This window comes from Talpa occidentalis, unplaced genomic scaffold, assembly GCF_014898055.3.
Source record: "Talpa occidentalis isolate TD23 unplaced genomic scaffold, MPIMG_talOcc4v2.1 talOcc4.5, whole genome shotgun sequence".
Lineage (NCBI taxonomy): Eukaryota > Metazoa > Chordata > Mammalia > Eulipotyphla > Talpidae > Talpa > Talpa occidentalis.
Window position 1 is genome coordinate 65,821,234 of NW_023604861.1, and position 21,877 is coordinate 65,843,110.

The 21,877-nt window shown below is 41.0% G+C and overlaps 1 protein-coding gene across 4 annotated transcripts in view; it reads right to left on the minus strand.

The window, feature by feature from the left end:
• Window positions 1–21,877, minus strand: part of PARP4 (poly(ADP-ribose) polymerase family member 4) — a 131,290-nt gene that overhangs the window by 12,764 nt on the left and 96,649 nt on the right. For all 4 annotated transcript variants that reach the window (XM_054687728.1, XM_054687726.1, XM_054687727.1 and 1 more), the window contains 4 exons: window positions 18,989–19,069; window positions 17,925–18,020; window positions 17,319–17,441; window positions 1,389–3,053 (listed from right to left, as the gene is read on the minus strand). In XM_054687728.1, coding sequence (XP_054543703.1) covers window positions 1,389–3,053; window positions 17,319–17,441; window positions 17,925–18,020; window positions 18,989–19,069 — 1,965 coding nt within the window. The remainder of the gene's footprint in view (window positions 1–1,388; window positions 3,054–17,318; window positions 17,442–17,924; window positions 18,021–18,988; window positions 19,070–21,877) is intronic.

The following is a 21,877-nucleotide window of genomic DNA, read 5'->3' on the forward strand; positions in this document are numbered from 1 at the left end:
AGCAAAACAGGTGGATCTACTGGAATACACTGCTAAGGGGAGCAGTGGGCAAGACCGGAGAGGTCTGCTGCACCTTATATGGGTTAGTTCCTGGCTGGAGATTGAACTGAGGCCACGGAGGTGATGGTGCTAAGACTTAACCCCTGGGTCACCAGGGAGGTCCCTCCTAATGATACTTTGAACAGAAGTTTTTCAAACTTTTGAACAGCATGGTTCCCTTTGTTCAATATTTAAGTGTGCCCTTATGTTCCCTATCTATCCTAGCTAGTAGTCCCTGCTTATTTAAGCTGACCTTTATCACAAGCTTTGAGAGCATGTTAAGTACCTTTTTTTCAGGCAAGGAAAGCTGGGGTGCTGTTATTATCTTGTTTAAAACTCAAAAACACTCTGTGAGGTAGACACTATTATTATTTCCATTATAGGGATGAGGAAACTGAGGCCCAGAAAGGTTATCTGACTTGTCCCAAATCGAAAAGTGGTAGAGCTGGTGCACAAACTCAAGTTTATTAAGTGGAGTTGCTTTTCCACTTTACTAAAGTACTTTCTATCAAAACAAAAACTACAGATGTGGGGCCTCCTTGGTGGTGCAAGGGTTAAGTCTCTTCACTATGAAGTTGTCCGTAGCCACTGCAGCATGAGTTTGATCCCCTGGCCAGGGAGATATCCCATATGGCACAGCAGACCTCTCCTGTCTTGCCTGCTGCTCCCCTTAGTAGTGTATTTCAGTAGATCTGTCTGTTCTGCTCCCTGCTCTGTCTCTGGTCAATGCTTTCAACCCCTGCACCTCTGGCCTGTACCCCAACTCTTACATACATAAATAAATAAATCTTTCAAAAAAAAAACCCTACAGATGTGAGATTGGGGCTTAGTGCAGGAACTCAATTTTTAGGGTGTTTATTAGCTTCATAAATGGAATGATAAGCTCTAGCACAACCTTACAAGCTGATATTAAAATTTTTTACATGAAAATATTTAGAGTATACTTATAGTGCTTGTTCTTTATTTCACAGTAGGAAATTTAAATGAATTGCAATTCATCATTTCCAGGACCTAGGAAATTAAGGTCTTACCACATGACCCATTCAGAGATACTAAATCTCAACTGAAGAATAGCTAACATTCACAGCATGATATTCTGGCTAATAGTTAAAAATAAACCCCAGTCACCATCAAGAATACCATTCTGTTCAATTGACTTCTTTTTTTTTTTTAAGCAAGATGTTCTCAGTGAAGGAAGCAGTGCATAGGTTTATATTCTGGCAGAAGTTTCTTATATCTCTATGGCAATAAACAGTTTGATAACCAACTACCTACTTTGAATGTTAAACCATGAAGCTAAGTAACCATAATGTAGGTTATGAGACTAATACTAGAAATAAGACTAATACCTCAGTTTGTAGACTGAAGAGTTTGGTCCAAGGCAGTAAATTCCTCTGGCTTTGGAGTTTTTCATCCTTGTCTTTTTGTGCCTGATGACTTATAATGAAGTCGCTTCTTGTATCAGATTTTGCCATCTTTTTGAAGAATCTAGAGGCTCTGTAACATACTTGTTTAGACCTTTTTTCCATTTTGGATGAATTTTGAAGATTTGTGACACTCTGAAGATCATCTTGGGGAAAATCTAGTGATGAAGCCGTGGCAGAAATATTTGATGGGCGAGAAACCTCTGACTGATCTTTGTGAAGCACTAGTGGATCTGGTGGCAGATTGTAACTAGTATTCAAAGGAATTGGGGAGTTTTGAAAATGAAGAGGAGCAGCACCAAAAAGATGGACAGGGGGACCACAACAAGGAAGGATAAGACCTTCAACTGGAGGAGGGGGAGCAGGACTAGGAGGAGTGGAGAAAAAACTCTGCTTCAGGGGAGAATTCAATGCAGGAGGAGGACCAGCAAAACCCAGGGTTGGACTGTCTTGATGAATTTCAGGTAGCTCAGACTGTTTGGGGCTAGGAGAGGCATATAAACCAGCACTTCCTAGTAAAGGAGGGGGAGGGGGAATGGGGAAAGGAGCTCCTGGTAAAGGAGGGGGAGGAGGGGGAGGGGGAATAAGACTTCCTGGAAGAGCAGGGGGAGAAGGAGAGAGAATTTCAGGTAGCTCAGACTGTTTGGGGCTAGGAGAGGCATATAAACCAGCACTTCCTAGTAAAGGAGGGGGAGGGGGAATGGGGAAAGGAGCTCCTGGTAAAGGAGGGGGAGGCGGGGGAGGGAGAATAAGACTTCCTGGAAGAGCAGGGGGAGAAGGAGAGAGACCAGATGCTCCTGGTAAAGGAGGGGGAGGTGGGGGAGGAGGAAGCTGACAACTACTTCCTGGAAGAGGAGGGGGAGGAGGAGGGTGACCAAAAGCTCCTGGAAGAGGAGGGGGAGGTGGAGGAGGAGGAAGCTGACAACTACCTCCTGGAAGGAGAGGGGGAGGTGGGGGAGGAGGAAGCTGACAACTACTTCCAGGAAGAGGAAGGGGAGGAGGAGGCTGACCAAAAGCTCCTGGTAAAGGAGGGGGAGGAGCAAGGTGACAAGTACTTCCTGGAAGAGGAGGGAGAGGTGGAGGGAGACCAGCAGCTCTTGCTAAAACAGGGGCAGGAGGAAGTGGACATGAAAAAGCAGGACTAGCACAAGATCCAAAAGGTAGGATCTGGGGAGATGAAAGATAATGAGACTTGAGGGGTAGGTCAGTATAACCTCTAGTCTTGGGGCCTTGGTTAGATGGGGGACTAGCAACAGAGCCAAAGAGACTGCTGTGAGGAGGTAAGGGGGTAGTAGGAGGGGGAGCAGAAGAATCACCAGAGATTTTTAGGAAAGGGAATGAACATGGGGCAGCCATTTTCCTTGGAATGCCTTTCCTCGATACTAGTCTCTGTCTTATTGGCTTCAATGAATCCATTTCAGATAAATCCAGTGGTTTTTCCACATTTTCAATTGCAAAATTGAGTGGTTGGGAATCTAATTTAGTCAATTCTGAATATTCAGAAACTTCCAGGTTAGAAAACTGAGGTTCTTCTTCAGAAAAATCGTCAAGCTGCAAGTCTTCACTACACTTAGTGGAAGCTGAAAGAGGCTACCCAGAAGGGAAAATTATAATATAAAAAAAAAAGAAGAAGAAAATGAACAATCAAACAAACAGCCTTCTTCATCCTTCACTTCCCAGTATTCAAGCAATTGAGTATCCCAGAACACTGAAGAAGAAACTTTCAAGATCATTTAAGCACAATGCTCACATTTTATAGATACAGAATCTGAGAATATAAGCAACATATACATCAAAGATCTTAATCTCTTTCTGTGCTTAGAATCACAGAATTTCATTCACCCTTGTTGTTGCATGTATTGTATTAATAACTCCTTTGTTCTGCTGAGTAATATTTCATTGTGTGGCTATATCACAATTTGTTTATTCATTAATCTGCTACTGGTTGTTTGCACCTTCCAGTTTCTACAGATAAAGCCACATTGAACACTTACGCACAACTCTATGTGAACATGCACCTTCATCTCATTTGACTTGAACAAATGGTAGGTGTATGTCTAGCTTTTAAGAAACTGTCAGAGTTTTCTAAAAGGTCAGACCATTTTATATTCCAACCAGCAGCACATTAAGAGTTAAGAGTTAAAGTTGCTCAACAGGTGGGCTGCAAAGCTGCCTGCAGCCTCTGCAGCGCTGGTTTGATCCCCAGCTGCCAGGGAGGGTCCCACATGGCGCACAGACCTTTCCTGCTGCCCGCTGCTCCCCTCAGCAGTGTACTTCAGTCCTTCTGCCTGTTCTGCTCCCCGCTCTGGCTCTGGTGAATTCTCTCACCTCCCGCGCTTCTGACTATACCCAGTGCTTGTATAAATAAATAAATAAATCCTAAAATAAATAAATAAATAAAGTTGCTCAACATCATGGTTGTAACTACTATGATCAGTCCCTAAATTTAGGCCATTCTGGTGGGTATGTAGAGGTATGTCACTATGGTTCCAATTTGCATTTCCTCATGTGACTAGTAAAATGTTGAGCATCTTTTCATATGTTTGTTTGTATCTACTTATCTTCTTAGGTAAAGTGGCTGTTCAAGACTCATTATTTTACTGGATTGCTTCCTTACATTGAATTGTAAGATTCTTTATATATTTTAGGTAAGTATTTTTTTTAAAGATTTATTTATTTTTGCATACAAGAACTGGAGTACAGGTCAGAGGTATGGGGGGGTGAGAGGATTCACCAGAGACAAAGTAGGGAACAGAACAGGCAGACTGACTGAAATACACTGCTGAGAGGAGCAGCAGGCGAGTCAGGAGAGGTCTGCTGCACCATGTGGGCAGCTCCCTGGAGGGCAGGGAATCAAACTGAACTCGTGCTGTGGTGGCTGAGGACAGAACCCCTTGCGCCACCAAGCAGGCCCTAATTTAGGTAAGTATTTGTCAGTATACTTACCTAATTTTGGTAAGTATTTGCAAATATTTTCTCCCAGTCTCTATTCTCCCTTTCATTTTCTTAACAGTGTCTTCTTTAGAGCAAACGATTTTTATATTAATGCAGTCCAACTCATCAATTATTCTCTCTTAGTTTTTTTTAATTTAAGAAATCATTGTTCAAATCTAATTCACTAAGATTCTCTGTTTCTTCCAAGCAGTCCAGCTTCAGTTGTTACATTCAAGTTTATAATCCATTTTTGAATCAATCTTTGTATATGGTTATATGGTGGGGACTAAGGAGGGTAGAATTTCTTGAAATATCATAAGTACAAATACATACACATGCAATTGTTCCAGAAACATTTGTTGAAAAGATGATCATTTCTCCCTTATATTGCTTTGCCACCAAAGTAGAAAATCAGCTGATTCTATATATACATGGTTATGATTCTGGACTTTATTCTGTTCCAATTGTCTATTATATACATTTTACAGCAATGCCACACTTTCCTGTTATGCCTTTTGAGTCTTGAAATCAGATCGTACATGGCCTCCGTCCTTTTCTTACTTTTCATTTATTTTGGCTAAGATTCTTAATATTTACATATGAAAGTTAGAATCAGTGTGTCCATTTCTAAAACAAAACCAAACTTGTGGAACTTTGACTTTTTTTTAGTTTTATAGAGTCATGTTTTATTTATTTGTTTGTTTTGTTTATACAAGCACTGTGTACAGTCAGAAGCGCGGGAGGGTGAGAGAATTCACCAGAGCCAGAGTGGGGAGCAGAGCAGACAGAAGGACCGAAGTATACTGCTGAGGGGAGCAGCGGGCGGCAGGAGAGGTCTGCACGCCATGTGGGACCCTCCTCTGGTGGCCAGGGAGCAGCTGGGGATTGAACCGGCGCCGCAGAGGCTGCGGGCAGCTTCGCAACCCAGCGCTCAACCGCTGCGCCACAGGGGAGGTCCGGGACTTTGACCTTTTGATTGAACTGTATGGGTAGATTGATTTGAGAAGAACCAATATCCTAACAATTTTGAATTGTCCAATCTAAGAACATTTATTTTAGTCTTCAGTGGCAATTTTCTCAGTGCTATTTTTTAACTTGTAGTGCATATATTTTTGCAAAATTGATTCTATTTAGTCCATATGTTTTATGTTATTGTAAGTGGTATTGCTTTTTTAATTTGTGATAATTTCTTGTTAGTATATAGAAATACAATTGATTTCTTACATTAACCCTATATCCTGCAAACTTAGAAATTCACTTATTTGTTCTAGTGGTCCTTTTATCTTTAATTTTTCTACAGAGACAATCAGGTTATTTATGAATAAAGAAAGCCTTATTTCTTCCTTTCTAATATGTATGTTTTAAATATCTTTTCTTGCCTTATGTACCAGCTAAAGCCTTCTGTACAATGTTGAAGAGAAATGGTGACATCCTTGCCTTTATTCTCAACTTTAGGAGAAAAATATTTCACCATTAAATAGATATTAACTTCAGGTTTTTAATAGGTGCTATTTATCAGGTGGCCGAGAGGTTTTCGTTTTGTTAGTTAATTTTATTTTTGTGTAATAGACCTTTATATTATTTACATTTTTAATCATGTAAACCTGATACTCCTCACGATACAAAATTATATCATTACATACTGTGTGCTTCACGTGCCCCAAAACATACAGTAATAATACTAGAGATGAGGTCTGTAATTACAAACCAAAGTTATAACAATACAATATTACTACAGTAAGAATAGTCTTTAGAGTATTTTTTTAATGTTGTAGAAAATAAAAAGGTACAGTTACAAACAATTGTTACAAACCATAGTTTTTATAATTGCCTATTTATCTTTTTTGAGATCTTTATTTCTCCACATGGCTTTGAGTTAATGTCTAGTCTTTTTTCATATCACTTTGCAGTATTGAGCAAGGTCTAGTGATCACAAACTCCCTCACTGATTTTATTTATCTGAGTGTGTCTTAATTTCTTCCTTACTTTTGAAGGACAGTTTTACCAGATACAGGATTATTCAAACTTTTTTTTTTGTCTTTTAGCACTTTGGATATATCAGTCTATTGTCTTCTGGCCTGCAAAATTTCTGATGAGAAATTTGTAGAAAATTTTATTGGGATCATTTGTATGTGATGTTTCACTTTTCTCTTGCGGCTTTTAAACATGTATCTTTGTCATTTGAAAGTTTAATTATGCATCACAGAATGAGTCTCTTTGAATTCCTCCTACTTGGAGTTCATTAAACTTCCTGAATGTGTGTGTATGCTTTAATGTCATACTTTTTTCTTACATCATTGTTAATTGTAGGACAATATATGATTTCTCCCCTCAGGTGTGGTCACTGTAGTTCACCCACCACCAAAGCATACCTAGTCCATCACTATAGTCCCTTGTGCTCTTCCCGTCTCCCCCAATTTTTACCCACCCCCTTTTCCCTCTCCTCCTGTATGCCTCATATTTCAAGGTCTTTGTCTAACCCTTTGGTTTTTCTAGAGTTCACATATAAATGAAACCTGTATTTATCTTTTCCCTTCTGATCAGTAAGTAGTTTAGTATTCATGTGTATATATAGCACATCTTCTTGATCCACTCATCTGTTCTGGGGCATTTCGGTTGTTTCCATATCTTGGCTATTGTAAATAGTGCTTTAATAAACATGGAGGGCAGGTTTCCTTTCAAAATAGTGTTTCTGTGGCCTTTAGGGAGATTCCTAGGAGTGGAATAGCTGGGTTGCTTGGTAAATTAATTTTTAGTGTTTTGAGGAACCATCACACAGCTTTCCCTAATGGCTGAACCAGTTTACATTCCTACCAACAGTGTAAGAGGGTTCCTTTTTTTTTTTTTTTTACCACATCCTCACCAGCACTAGTTTTGGGGGTATTTTAATATGGGCCATTCTCACAGGTGTGAGGTGGTATCCCATTGTGGTTTTGAAATATACTAATATTTTCTTCATATGCCTTTGGTTGGTCACTTGTACTTCTTCTTTGGAGAAGTGTCTATTTAGCTTTCCTGCCCATTTTTTTTTACTGGGTTGTTTGCTTTGTTTTTGTTGAGTCATGTGAGCTCTTTGTAGATATTTGATTTCAGTTCCTTATTGGTGTGCAAATACATTTTGGCTGCTGTCTCTCTTGCTGTACAGTGGCTTTTTAGTTTGATGTAGTCCAGTTGTTTATCTTCTCCTTTGTTTCCCTGCTTGTGAAGACAAGTTCTCAAAGGTGTTTCTGAAGCTTATGTCATGGAGTGTTTTGCCTATATTTTCTTCTATACATTTTATGGTTTCAGTTCTTACACCACGCCTTTTATCTATCTTGAGTTGATTTTTGGGCATGGTGTGATATAGTAATCTAGTTTCATTCTTTTGCATGTGGCAGTCCAATTGTCCCACCATCATCTGTTGAAGAGATTTTACTTGTTCCAGTGTATATTCTTTGCTCCTTTGTCATAAAACCACAATGTGTGGTTTTATTTCTGGACCTTCAATTTTATTCCATTGGTCTGTGTACCTGTTTTTGTTCCAGTACCATACTGTTTTTATTATTATGGTTTTGTAGTATAGTTTGAAGTCTGGAAGTTGAATACCCCCATTCTTCTCCTTTTAGTCAGGAGAGCTTTGGCTATGCAGGGTTTTGTTCTCAAAAGAATATTTGTTCCATTTCTTTGAAGAATGCCATTGAAATTTTTATTGGAATTGCATTGAATCTATAAATTGCTTTGGGCACAGTGGCCAATTGGATGATGTTGATTTTTCCAGTCCATGAGCAGTGAATATCATTTCATTTATTTGTGTCTTCTGTTTATTTTAACAATGTTTTATAAATTTCATGTATAGGTCTTTCACCTTCTTTGTTTGGGTTAAACCTAGGTATTTATTTATTTTTTGGTATGACTGCAAATAGTATGGTTTTCTTAATTTTTTCCTTTCAGGATGATGCATATAAAAAGGCAACTGATCTTTGTGCACTGACTTTGTAACCTGCCACTTTACCGAACTGGTTTATTGTTTGAAATTTTCCAAGGATTTTTTAGTGTTCCCTATATATTATTATATCATTTGCAAATAATGATAGCTTTACTGCTTCTTTCCTAATTTGACTTTCTCTTGCCTAATTGCTAAGCTTCCTGAGTGTTTATATTCATGTCTTTTATCAATTTGGTATGTTTTCAGCTATTATTTTATGTTCTTTCTGCCCCTTTTCCTCTCTTATCTCCCCTTGAGACAGTCATAATCCATATGTTGTTCCTGTTGATGGTGTCCCACAGGTCCCTTAGACTCCCTGTTTGCTTTTATTCTGTCTTTTATGTTTATGTTCTTTGGTCTCTATAATTTCTACTATCCTACTTTCCAATTCAGTGATTCTTCTGTTTGCTGAAATCTGCATTTGAATTTCTCTAGAGAACTTTTCTTTCAGTTATTGTATTTTTCAGTTCCAGAATTCTTTGTTCTTAATTTTTTTCTCTTCATTGATATTTTCATTTGTTCACTTTTTTTGGACACATTTGAGTATCTTGTATATAGTTGTTTCATATAATATATCTGCTGCTAGTTCTATATTAGGAACAGGTTCCTGTTAACTTGGCTTTTCCTGTTCCTGCATACACTTTGTGAGTTTTTGTTGAACAGTGGACATTTGAATCTAAAAATCACTCTGGAAATGAGATTCTGCCCCTTCCCCAGGATCTGTATCTTATCTCTGCCAAAGATCTGTCTGAAGCACAAACTTAAAATCTTCTTAGATCTCTTCTGAGCCTTTTCTTGTTTCTGTGCAGTCAGTTGATAATTTTTCCTGTATATGTAGTTGCTTTCAGTATCTTCAAGTCTTGCTTCCAAAAGGAGAAAAGTAAAAAATGTTGGTGCACTTGGACCTGTAATTCACTTTATCCATAGAGGAGCTGAAACAATGAGGAAAGGTGCAACAACAATGGCTGCCCATCTCTTTGTCTACACTGCAGTGAGAAGAAACAATAATCAGTGATCAGAGCACAGGCCTCTCAATATTTGGAGGATGGAGTCCTTTTTACTAACCCTTACTCCCTCAATCTGTGCACAAGCTTCTCCAGAAATAGCTATCTGCCATAGAGCTGCCACTGGGAAGTGGGTAACAGTGCTAAGAGCTGAGATGGACTGAAATTAAGTGCAGCTTATTATCCTAGATTTCTTTTTTTTTTAAATTTTTAAAAAGATTTATTTATTAATACAAGAGCTGGGGTACAGGCCAGAGGTGCAGAAGGGTGAGAGAATTCACCAGAGACAGAGCAGGGAGCAGAATGGGTAGACAGACCAAAAGCACTGCTGAGGGGAGCAGCAGGTGAGACAGGAGAGGTCTGCCGCACCATGTGCATTATCTCCCCAGCTGGCCAGGAATGGAAACTGCACTGCAGCGGCTGCGGACAGCTTCACAGCGCTACGTTCAACCCGTGGTGCCACCAGGGAGGCCCATATCCTAAATTTCTCTTGGATGATACAAGTCTTCAAAAAATTCCAGAGTTCCAAAGTAGTTAGAGAATATTGACTCTGCCTGTGCAATGATGGTCTTGGTGGTAAGACAGATATCTGCCGCAAATTTTTTTGGCTGTCCTCCTCCTGGGACTTGTAATTGCTTGACAAACAAGTTTCACAATGTTGTCCACAGTTCACTGATTCTCTGTATAAACTTTTCCCCTTTATATTTCACTTTGGATAATTTCTAGTTGCTTTAAGATTTTTTTATTTGTTCTTCAGTGTCTGGGTACATTTATATATAGAACTCTATTTAAATGAGGATGGGAAGTTAGACATTGTTCACACATGTACAAATCAGCAAATTATAAGACTCAACCTGTCTTGCATCTTCCACTATTTCCCTTGCTGAGAAGCTGGTTCTCCAGAAGTTATATATAGAAAGTTGTTAGTCTTGGATTCAGGGTGATACAATTGGGTCTCACAATGAAAGTATAGCTGATCTGCCAATTTTGTTGTCTATGATTGCCTTTTTTTTTTTTTTTTTTGAGGCCTAATCAGCTGTGAGTTACAGCCATGGATTTTCATTTCAGACATTGTATTTTTCATCTTCAGACAACCAATCTTTTGGTTGTCTGTTTTTGTATCTTCATCTCTCTAGTTAACATGCCCAATAATACCTCTACCTTCTTGAACATACAGGATATACTTATAATAACTGATTAAATATCTTTATCCACTACTTCCATTATATCTTAATTTCCAGGTCTGCTTTTATTGACTGGTTTTCCTACTTACTAGGTTCATGTTCCTATTATTTGCCTGCATGGTAAGCTTTAAATGAAAAGCTAGATATATCAATTTTACATAGTTGTAAATTTTTTTAAAAGATTTATTTATTTATGCATACAAGAACTGGGTTCTAGGCCAGTGGTGTGGGGGCTGAGAGGATTTACCAGAGACAGAGTAGGGAACAGAACAGGCAGGTCTACTGAAATATACTGCTGAGGGGAGCAGCGGGTGAGACGGATGAGGTCTGCTGCACCTTGTGGGTTAGGTCCCTGGCCAGGGATTGAACTCAGGCTGTAGTGGCTGGAGATAGCTTGATAGTGCTGAGACTTTAATCCCTGCGCCACCAGGGAGGCCCCTACTTGTAAAATTTTTTTTTAAAGTTCCTGTACATAGTTTGGAGGTTTGTTCTGGGACATAGTTCAGTTATTAGTAAATAATTTGGGCCATTTGAGTCTTGCATTTTAGATTTGTTAAGTGGGATGACAATAGCTTAGTCAAGATCTTTTAGTATAGCACTTAGTCTGGAGCAACAGGCTTCTGGGCACTCTATCATACCCCATCTATTAGCACATATTTCCACTCAAGCTGTGGAAATGCAAACTATTTCTGACCTTTGTGAGTTTCAGGGATTTTTCCACCCAATCCTTTCTGGTGATATTTTCTCTGGTCTCAGGTTATTTTTCTCACACACATACCTGTCAGTATGTAGACAAAGTCCAGGAAGGACTCCCACCTCCTTAACTCAGAGATATCATCAGGGTTTCTTTGGGTCTACCATCCTTGAGCTATTGTTTGGAAACTTCCAGCAGTAAGCTAGAACAACGTAATACTCACTCAGTTGTTTTCTTCTTCAAGGGATTGCTATTTTGCACTGTCATCCAATGACTGAGAATCATTCTTTTACATATTTTTTCTATGAAACATTTTTTTGTTATCTATTTTTCAGTTGTTTAAGGTGGAAGAATAAATCCAGTTCCCAAATGCATGATGTTATTCCATCATGGTCAGTAGCAAACTATTTAAAATTTAAAATGTGGGCCTCCCTGGTGGCGCAGCGGTTGAGCGCTGGGTTGCGAAGCTGCCCGCAGCCTCTGCAGCGCCGGTTCAATCCCCAGCTGCTCCCCGGCCACCGGAGGAGGGTCCCACATGGCGCGCAGACCTCTCCTGCCGCCCGCTGCTCCCCTCAGCAGTGTGCTTCGGTCCTTCTGCCTGCTCTGCTCCCTGCTCTGGCTCTGGTGAATTCTCTCACCCTCCCGCGCTTCTGACTGTACCCAGTGCTTGTATAAATAAATAAATGAATAATCTTTAAAAAAAAAAAAAAAAGGATTATTATTATTTAAAAAAAAAAATAAAATTTAAAATGTACATATCCTGTTAGTCTACTTCTAGAAATATATCTTACAAATATACTGCTATCCATGGGAAATAACACATGTACAGGTTATACACTGTAGCACTATTTGTTACAGACAGAAATAAACTTATTATCCATCAATAAAAGACTTGGCTTAATAAATTCTAGTATTTAAATGATATAATGCTATTCAGTCATAAAAATAAAGAAGCTTTTCTTTAATACATTTCCAAAATATAAAGAAAAGCAGTGTAGAGAACAGTGTGTAGAGTGTACAGTGTGTCTAGTATATATTTGCAGACAGTGGGAAATGCAGTTTTAGTTAATTGAAACACATGCTATTTCTGGAAAGACATCTCAAGGAACCCATGAGACTGGATGCATTTAGGGAGGGGAACTAACTGAATAAGTAGGCTGGGGAGGAGTCACTGTCTCATTCTTTGTACAGTTTGATTTTGAACCGTGTGATTATCCAAGAAAGAATTTTATTAAATAAACAAACAAAAAAACCTCACACTTCCTAGCATGACTCTTCTATTTACCAAAATTACCTTCCTTCTTTTTCCCTTCAACTTCATGATCTCTAATTATGTTTTACATCAACATCTACTGGGGGACAGTACAGGCTCTCAGAAAAGAGAAAGGCTGAAATAGAGTGCAGGAAGGGTTCTAATCTCAGTCATAGAACTTAATTTGTTTCAGGTTCTTCCCTGGTGGTGCAGGCAGTTGAGTGCAGCACAGTGCTGTGAAGCTGCCCGCAGCCTCTGCAGCATGGGTTCGATCCCTGCCAGTCAGGGAGATTCCCACATGGGGTGGCAGACCTCTCCTGCCTCCCCTGCTGCTCCCCTCAGCAGTGTACTTCAGTAGATCTGCCTGTTCTGCTCCCCGCTCTGTCTCTGGTGAATCCTCTCACCCTCCCATGCATCTGGCCTGTACCCTGGTTCTTATATGCATGAATAAATAAATAAATCTTTAAAAAAAAAAGAACTTAATTTGTTTCAAATAACAAAATATTAGATTTTAAAAATAATTTACTTTAAAAATTAGATCAGAAGCTAGTATTTTTATTATTTTTTTTTCTTTCAGCACTTTTTTTTAAAGATTTTATTTATTTATACAAGCACTAGGTACAGTCAGAAGCGCGGGAGAGTAAGAGAATTCACCAGAGCCAGAGTGGAGCGCAGAGCAGAGCAGGCAGACTGATGAAGTACACTGCTGAGGGGAACAGCGGGTGGCAGGAAAGGTCTGCGCGCCATGTTGGACCCTCACCCGGTGGCCAGGGATCTAACCGGCGTTGCAGAGGCTGCGGGCAGCTTCGCAACCCAGCGCTCAACCGCCGCTGTACCACTGGGGAGGCCCCAGAAACTAGTTTTATAAAACCTTTGCCTCTTAATTATTTTCACTATGCTTTCATGAGTTGAAGGGAAAGGAGTTGACCAGTGTGAATGCTTGGAGAGTTGTTCCCAGAGCTAGGGCTGCAAATAGTGGGTGCTGAGCATGTGAACACCATCCATCATTATGATTATAGCAGAAAAGATGCTGAACACCAGTGATGGTCTCAGGTAATAAGAAAACTGTGACTGTCTTGAATCAAAGCACAGTGACCCTTGAACAACACAGGTTTGAAGAACATGGGTCCACTTGCATGTAGATTTTCTTGTAAACATATAATGTAAACTTAGGATTTGATACATATAGCACAGCATGTAAATACCGTCTCTTCCTTATGATTTTCTTTTTTTTTTTTTTTATTTATAGAGGCATGTTTTATTTATTTATTTGTTTGTTTGTTTGTTTTGTTTATACATGCACTGGGTACAGTCAGAAGCGCGGGAGGGTGAGAGAATTCACCAGAGCCAGAGCGGGGAGCAGAGCAGGCAGAAGGACCGAAGTACACTGCTGAGGGGAGCAGCGGGCGGCAGGAGAGGTCTGCGCGCCATGTGGGACCCTCCTCCGGTGGCCGGGGAGCAGCCGGGGATCGAACCGGCGCTGCAGAGGCCGCGGGCAGCCTCACAACCCAGCGCTCAACCGCTGCACCACCAGGGAGGCCCTCCTTATGATTTTCTTAATAACATTTCCTTTTCTCTAACTTACTTACTTTATTTATTATTATTATTTTTTAAAGATTTATTCATTTATACAAGAACTGGGGTACAGGCCAGAGGTGCAGGAGGGTGAGAGAATTCACCAGAGACAGAGTGGGGAGCAGAACAGGCAGACAGACCAAGGACACTGCTGAAGGGAGCAGCGGGCAAGGCAGGAGAGGTCTGCAGCACCATGTGGGTTGCTCCCTGGCCAGCCGGAATCAAACCAGTGCTGCAGAGGCTGTGGACAGCTACATAGCGCTGCGCTCAACCCACTGCGCCACAGGGGAGTCCCTCTAGCTTACTTTATTATAAGAATACAATATAGTATTCATTTAACATACAAAATATGTATTAATCAACTGTTTATGTTCTCCACAAGGTTTCCAGGCAACTGCAGGTCATTAGCAAGTTAGTTTTAGGGAAATCATAGTTATATTCAGATTTTCAACTTCATTGGGGGTCAGGGAGGTGCCCCTAAATGCCTTTGCTGTTCAAGGATCAACTGTAATTCCAAATGTAGTTCTTTACTTGTCACATTTTGGTAAGCAAAATAAATCCTAAGGGAAAGTAACAGAGACTAATATTTCTGCTAAAGTAGATGATTCATTCAGCAAATTTATTGTAGCTAAAATAAACTATGAAGTCATTCATTTAATGTGTGATTGTGTAATCTTTCATCTTACAGGTAAGGATTTGGAAGTATTAAAATTCAAAGTATTTGTAAAAAGGGTATGACATAATTATCACACTACAGTAAAATCCAAATTAATTTAGAATAAATTTAAACATTTTATAAACAATACACATACACAATAAGAAAATTAGAAAACATAGAATGCACAAGGAAGAAAATAAAAATCACAGAATCTCAATCTGTTTGGCATATATCTTTTCAGAGCTTATGTGAATGTTGGATACAAACATGAAATACATTTTGACAATAAGGCTGTTTTGTTTCAAGGACAACAGTTGATTATAAATTGTTAAATTAGAGATTGTTCCCTAAAACATAGTATTCAAACAGCCCTGTTGTGGGAGTAACAGAGCAGAGGGTCCTCTTCCTTTCCTTTAACATTCCTTAAGCCAGAGTCCCTGAATCTTGAAGGGATCTTGAAGTCCCAAAATGACTGGTCCCACGACAATGGTGTCAACACACTGCCACGGCCAGTTAAAGTGGGGAGTGGGATGGGAACCCATGCAGTCTGCAGCCTCCGTATTCTCAACCACTATTTTATTTACTTTCAATTATCTACATCTTATGATTTTTGATAATCTGACAGATAAAAAGATAGTCTCACTGCAGTTGTGAGTGTGTGTGAGTGTGATTCCAGCTGGTTTCTTTTTTTAACTGAGGTAACTAATTTACAATACTGTATAGATCTCAGGTGTGTATAGTTTCTCACCTTAGCAGCTGTACAAATCACACCATGCTCACCACCAAATGTCCATACTTTTTTCCTCCCTCTGCCTTTTCTCCCTCTGGTAACCACCATTTTGTTGTCAGAGACTAAGGGCTTGTTTTTGTTTGTTCATTCTTGGGCCTACCCGTCCTACTCACTGTAGGGTTTTTTTTTAATGATTTTTAAAAAAATATTTATTTATTTATGCATACAAGAACTGGGGTAGAGGCCAGAGGTGTGGGAGGTGAGAGGATTCACCAGAGACAGAGCGGGGAACAGAACAGGCAGATAGACTGAAGTACACTGCTGAGGGGAGCAGCGGGTGAGTCAGGAGAGGTCTGCTGCACCATGTGGGTAGCTTCATAGCTGGGGATTGAACTCACGCTGCAAAGGCTCGCGCTGCAAAGGCTGCGTGCGAACAGCTTCACAGTGCTGCGCTCAAGCCCGTGTGCCACCAGGGAGGCCCCTCACTGTAGTTTTAATTTGCATTTCTCTTAGCAACAATGAGGTTGAACACCTTTTTCTACGTTAAAAAGCCATATTATTTTCTTACTTATGATTTAAACCTCTGTCCATTCTTCACTTGGATTAACAGTCTTTTTATTTTTAAATTCATAGGAGTTCTTGAACTATTAAAGAAAATCAATCTGTCTCTGTTGCAAATATTTTTTCACCTACTTCGTCATTGTCTTTAGATTTTATCATATGCCTAAATCTCTGTATTTTTGGAAACATCATTCAAATATTTCCTTACTGTTAACTTTTCAATATAGTTCTGGCTCTTTTATGCCTTGGATCATTCTAGAAGAGGGGATGAGGGATGCCTCATTACACCAGAGTCACTCTCCCAGCTTGGCCACAGTAGTTCAATGGCAGCTATGATTTCTCTTCTATCCAACAGGAGCTAGGTGACTAGGGAAGTGATCCCAGAAAGGGAATGGAAATACAATTTCCTGAAGTTATTATCCCCCTCTCTTTTCTATAAGAAACAGCAATAAAACTCTGCAAGAAGGATTTGAAGAAACATTCACTTTTTCATTTTGTGGTGGTTGTTATTTACCATTTCAAAACATAGTAAACATAATTTTATCAGCAAAGCAAATATCTAATGTGGTTTTATATTCTTAACTACATAATAACTTTGAAATGGATAAAAAAATGAAAGCTGCATATTTTATATTTTCTGAAATTCCTCTCCTCACAAACTTATTTCCCTAGTTTCTAATTCCTAAATTTTGGCAATTTCACATTTCTAACCTGGACTCTCAAGAGTCCTATTAGCACTATTTTGTTCCTCTACTGTTGAATATGCCTTCCAATTTTTATTTAAATTATGTTTCACAATTTCAGTTTCTAATTCCTAAATTTTGGCAATTTCACATCTCTAACCTGGACTCTCAAGAGTCCTATTAGCACTATTTTGTTCCTCTACTGTTGAATATGCCTTCCAATTTTTATTTAAATTATGTTTCACAATTTCTATTCTGCTTCTGGCTATGAGGGTCACAGTATAAACATACACAGATAAAGTGTATCTATATACTAAGAAATGCCAGTGATTTTACATCATTATATAGAACTTTAGTTTCTATATGACAGTTCAACTGTCTATGAAAGAAGCAGAACCACAGTTCCCTTTTTGCACTTTACAGATACGTTTATGTATGATGACTTTCTCAGTAGTGTAAGCAGCATTTTTATAAATGCGCAAATATTTTCCATCATTAGGGAGACAACAGTTTTTGTATATACAAATTATAAGGGTGCTATTTTAGCAAAAGTTTTCCTTCACATCATAAAAATGTGAAAAACATATTATCAATCTACTTTGTAATTAACATTTACCTGTGACATGCTGGCATCTGATTCCTCCTCCTGCCAGCTCATGTATGGCAGAAGATCTACATCTTCTTTGGCAATAAGTTCCAAAATATTTGGAATATTAGAAGACAGTAACTCATTGCCATCCTACATTGAATCACAGGTAAAAACAAAACAGAGATCATGTTAATTGATTACTAAACATTCTAAAGCCTTGTGAATGTTTGTTTTGGGCTGTATTTGGGGGTAAGATGTGATTATGTATCCTAGGCCACAGAGTAAGAGGAGAGGAAACAGTTATGGTTCTACTTTTAAACTTCTGAAGGCGAATGGGCCTTGGCGAGGGCAAAGGAAGTCCAGGCTTGGATTAATAAGAGATGCAAAATGCCAAAAATGTAACAAAATTGTACATCTCTTAAAAAAAGCACATGTAGCTAATAACTAACTATAACATTAAAAACAGTAACACATTTAACTCATTTTGAGATCCTTGAGTCCTAATGCTGAGGCTAGAGCCATGGCTGACTAGCCTCTCGACCCCACTCTTGATGAGTCTCAAGTGTAGGTAAGAGTAATTTTCTTAGTATGTAAATATAAATAAGGTAACAGTGAATTGACAATAATACATACCCTTTTCTCAACAGCCACAAAGCTTGTAAATTGTGTTATGAGAGAGTTTTCTTTACTGAGTTCAATGATCAGAGATTTTAAAATCTGCTTTTTCATCTAGGAGAGAATAAAATAAATGAAGTCATGCCCTGCTTTATTTTTTCACTGTTTACTAACTGTGACCAATTAAACAAGTGTTAAATCATCTAAAAAATATTTTTATAAAAAGAAAATCATTTTGTTTTTCAAACTAAATATTGACGTTGGTGGCCCTCTTAAGTATCTTGAGTAGGAAATTCAACATTCCTTGCTAAATGGGACCAACTGACAAACTACTCTGTAGATAGAATAATTCATATGTACATAGCTCTTCATAGTTGACAAAGAACTCTCAAATTTCAAGGGTTTTGGCAATGTTTTAATGATGAAGAACCTGAAGCAGTGAGAGGTGACAAGTACTGGTGCCCTTGGAGATTAAAGGGTCTCAAGCAAAACAGAACATGACAGAAGCTAATCCAAGGGTGGTGAAGGAGAAGAGTGAAAGCACAGGCCATTTACCACAGCATCGTGTCAATGACTGCGTGCTACAGGGTACCTTCTTTTTGGTAGGGCTCTGAGTACTCATGTCCCTCTGACCCTAGGCTTGGTGAGGATCCTCTGTCAGGGGCCTCAAGGCTTTGGCTCTGCTGTGTCTCTTCAGGAAGGTCACCCACCTGTCCTACACCTGAGCTTCTTCAGCAGTGGCAGGGAATACAAATGCCTACAACATATGAGATCTGAAGTCACGTCTATCACAGATACCCAGCAAAGGTTCTCTGAGCCCACATATAGTATCTCCCTGATGGGTAAATTATCACAGATTTCTCTAGAAGCTACTCACATTTCTGTTTCTGCTAATTCATTCAACAAACATTTAAGGAGCACCCTGTGCCCCAGACACAGAAAACACAGATACAGACATGAGCGCCCCTGACTGACACAGCCTGCTTCTTCATCTAGCTCTCCTCACATTGTTTCTATGGATTAATCAATTTTAAGAAGGAATAAAAACAACATGCAATGTTTTTGCTATGAAAAGAACTGACCTCGTGATTTGTTTCATCTTCATGGAGAATGCCTTCTTCATAGTCTCTGATCAGGGCTCGTGCTGTCAGCTTATGAATCATCTGTGTTGAAGCAGCAAAGGAAAAATATTCATAAAGATTTTTTAAAAAAAATTTTATTTATACAATAGCTGGGGTACAGGACGGAGGTGCAGAAGGGTGAGAGGATTCACCAGAGACAGAGTGGGGAGCAGAACAGGCAGACAGACCCAAGACAATGCTGAGGGGAGCAGCAGGCAAGACAGGAGAGGTCTGCCGCGCCATGTGGGAATCTCCCTGGACAGCCGGGAATCGAACCTGCACTGCAGAGCCTGCGGACAGCTTCACAGTGCTGTGCTCAACCCGCTGCGCCACGGGGGAGGCCCCGGAAATATTTTCAAATGCTTCTCATTAAGTCTTACATGGAAAACCACTATCTAAATTGAGGTATACTTTACATACAGCAAAATTCACACTTTTGAAGTGTGAAGTTTGATGAGAGCTAAGGAATGTGTACAGTTGTGTGATTATCACTGAAATCAACACACAGCAGTGCCCTCACTTTATAACGTTCCCACATATTCCCCCGCAGCCCCCAGCCAATAGCATCTATTTTCTGTCCCTACAGTTTACCTTTTTGTAGGGAAAGGTAAAAGTATCAGGCTTTTCTGCCCTCCGCCATTAGGACGGATGACGGAACCCTGTGGTCCCGAATGCATGCCTGATGGTGGGCATAGGTAGATGGGATTCACCTGGGCTAAGACTGGGCTTTTAAGGGTGGCGTCATGGGGACGCCAGAGAAGAAGCCAAGACAGAAGTAGAAGAAGCCAAGAGAAGAGAAGCAGTAGAAGCAGAAGCAGAACCACAAGAGAGCAGAGCAGCAGAGATCACCAGAGAGCCCAGACAGAGTGAAGACTTGCTGGGGGCTGGAAGGCCTGCCAGCCTCTCGGCCCCCCAGCACCCTTGCTTGCTGTATACCTGGTTGTAAAGTCAGGAACAGGGCACAGTGCAGGTTTTCTGATCCCATGCAGACCAGGTAAAGGAGGAGTCAGAGTCCTCAGTGGTTTTTTGCAGGTCTTTTATTGGGGTTCACCAGGCATATGGCAGGCAGGGGTGCTGGCTGGGGGGCTGGGAGGCCAGCAAGTCTTCACTCTATCTGGGCTCTCTGGCGTTCGTTCTGCTGCTTCTCGGCTTCTGCTGGCGTCCCCGTGACGCCGCCCTTAAAAGCCCAGTCTCAGCCCAGGTGAATCCCATCTACCTATGCCCACACCCTACTCCAGGTGCCCGCCATCAGGCATGCATTCAGGATAAGGATCCATCATCTATCCTGATGGCGGGAGGGCAGAAAAGCCTGACATTTTCTTTACCCTACACTGGTAAATCCCAATAAAAGCCTGAAAAGCCAATGAAGTCTCCAGGACTCTCCTATCCTCCTTTACTCAGTGTAGGGTAAGGAAAAAATCAGGCTTTTCTGCCCTTCCGCCATCAGGATAGATGATGGATCCTTGCGGTCCTGAATGCATGCCTGATGGCGGGCACCTGGAATAGGGTGTGGGCATAGGTAGATGGGATTCACCTGGGCTGAGACTGGGCTTTTAAGGTCGGCGTCACGGGGACACCAGCAGAAGCCAAAAGAGAAGCCGAGAACGAACAGAAGCTGAGAGAGAAGGCCAGAGAGCCCAGATAGAGTGAAGACCTGCTGGGGGCTGGGAGGCCTGCCAGCCTACCGGCCCCCCAACGCTCCTGCCTGCCGTGTACCTGGTAATCCCAATAAAAGCCTGCAAAAAACCACTGAGGACTCTGACTCCGCCTTTACCTGGTCTGCTGGATCATAGAAAACCTGCACCGTGTCCATGCTGCATGTACAATTGGCGTAAGTTGGCAAGATGATCCATGCAGACGGGTATGGAGCCCTCCAAAGACCTGTAGGGACTAAGGAATAGCAGACTGAGCCTGTGCCTGTGCTGGAGGCGTCATGGCAGCACAGAAGGTGGATAAGTTCTGGGAGCTATGGGATAAGACCTCGCCTGGAGGAGGAGGAGACGCCAGAGAGGACCAGCCAAAGACCCCTGAGGCAGCAAGAATCATCGGAAGAGAGAACCACGATTCGGAGCTCGCCAGTGCTGATGCAGGGAGAGGTCAACAGACTTGGACTAATGGACTTGGACTGACAATCCTGACAGAAGGAGGTGGACCTTGGCAGGTTATGTTTTTTTGAGAATCTGGGGGTGGCTGGTGGGCCTTGATGGCCAAAAGCAGCCTGTGTATGCCCAGCAGCTAGGCAGAGGAGAAAAGCCAACTGAGAAGGCAAAAGCTGGTGCTGATGCTAAGTTTGGGAAGCCCTGAGCGGCTGTTAAGCACTGTGTAAGCTGAGGAAGACCAGTGAGTCTCGTAAAATCAACTGTGGGTGATGCCCTGCTCGTTGTCGAGTGAGGGTGAGGAGCTGAGGAACCCGTCCTTGGGGGACGGGTGGGGAACGTGGCTTGGGGTGGAGCCCAAGCCGAATGCAGAGTTTGGATCCAAGGATCCCCAACCCATGTGCTTGTGCAGTGGGTTGGCCTGAGTGCAGGGGTGGCTTTGAAAGCCGAATGTTGGAGCGACTGCAGACAGAAACCCTGAGGGTTGGCGATTAACCCCAACAGTATAGAATTGCCAATCCCAGAGTGAGTGCCTCCTGGGGGTGGATGTGGTGTGTGGCTTGTAGCCGAGACTACAGCCAGAGAAGGCCAGGAAGCCTGACGGCTCCTAGTGTGTTATAGTAGATGCCATGAGTGGTTCCCCTCCCTCGTATGAGCAGTGCCTTCGGCAGCAGATTTGGTGGCTCATCTGCTGGTACCCATAATTGTCTTTTGCCACTAGGTTGGGGCTCTGCCTGGACTTATTTGTGTTCTG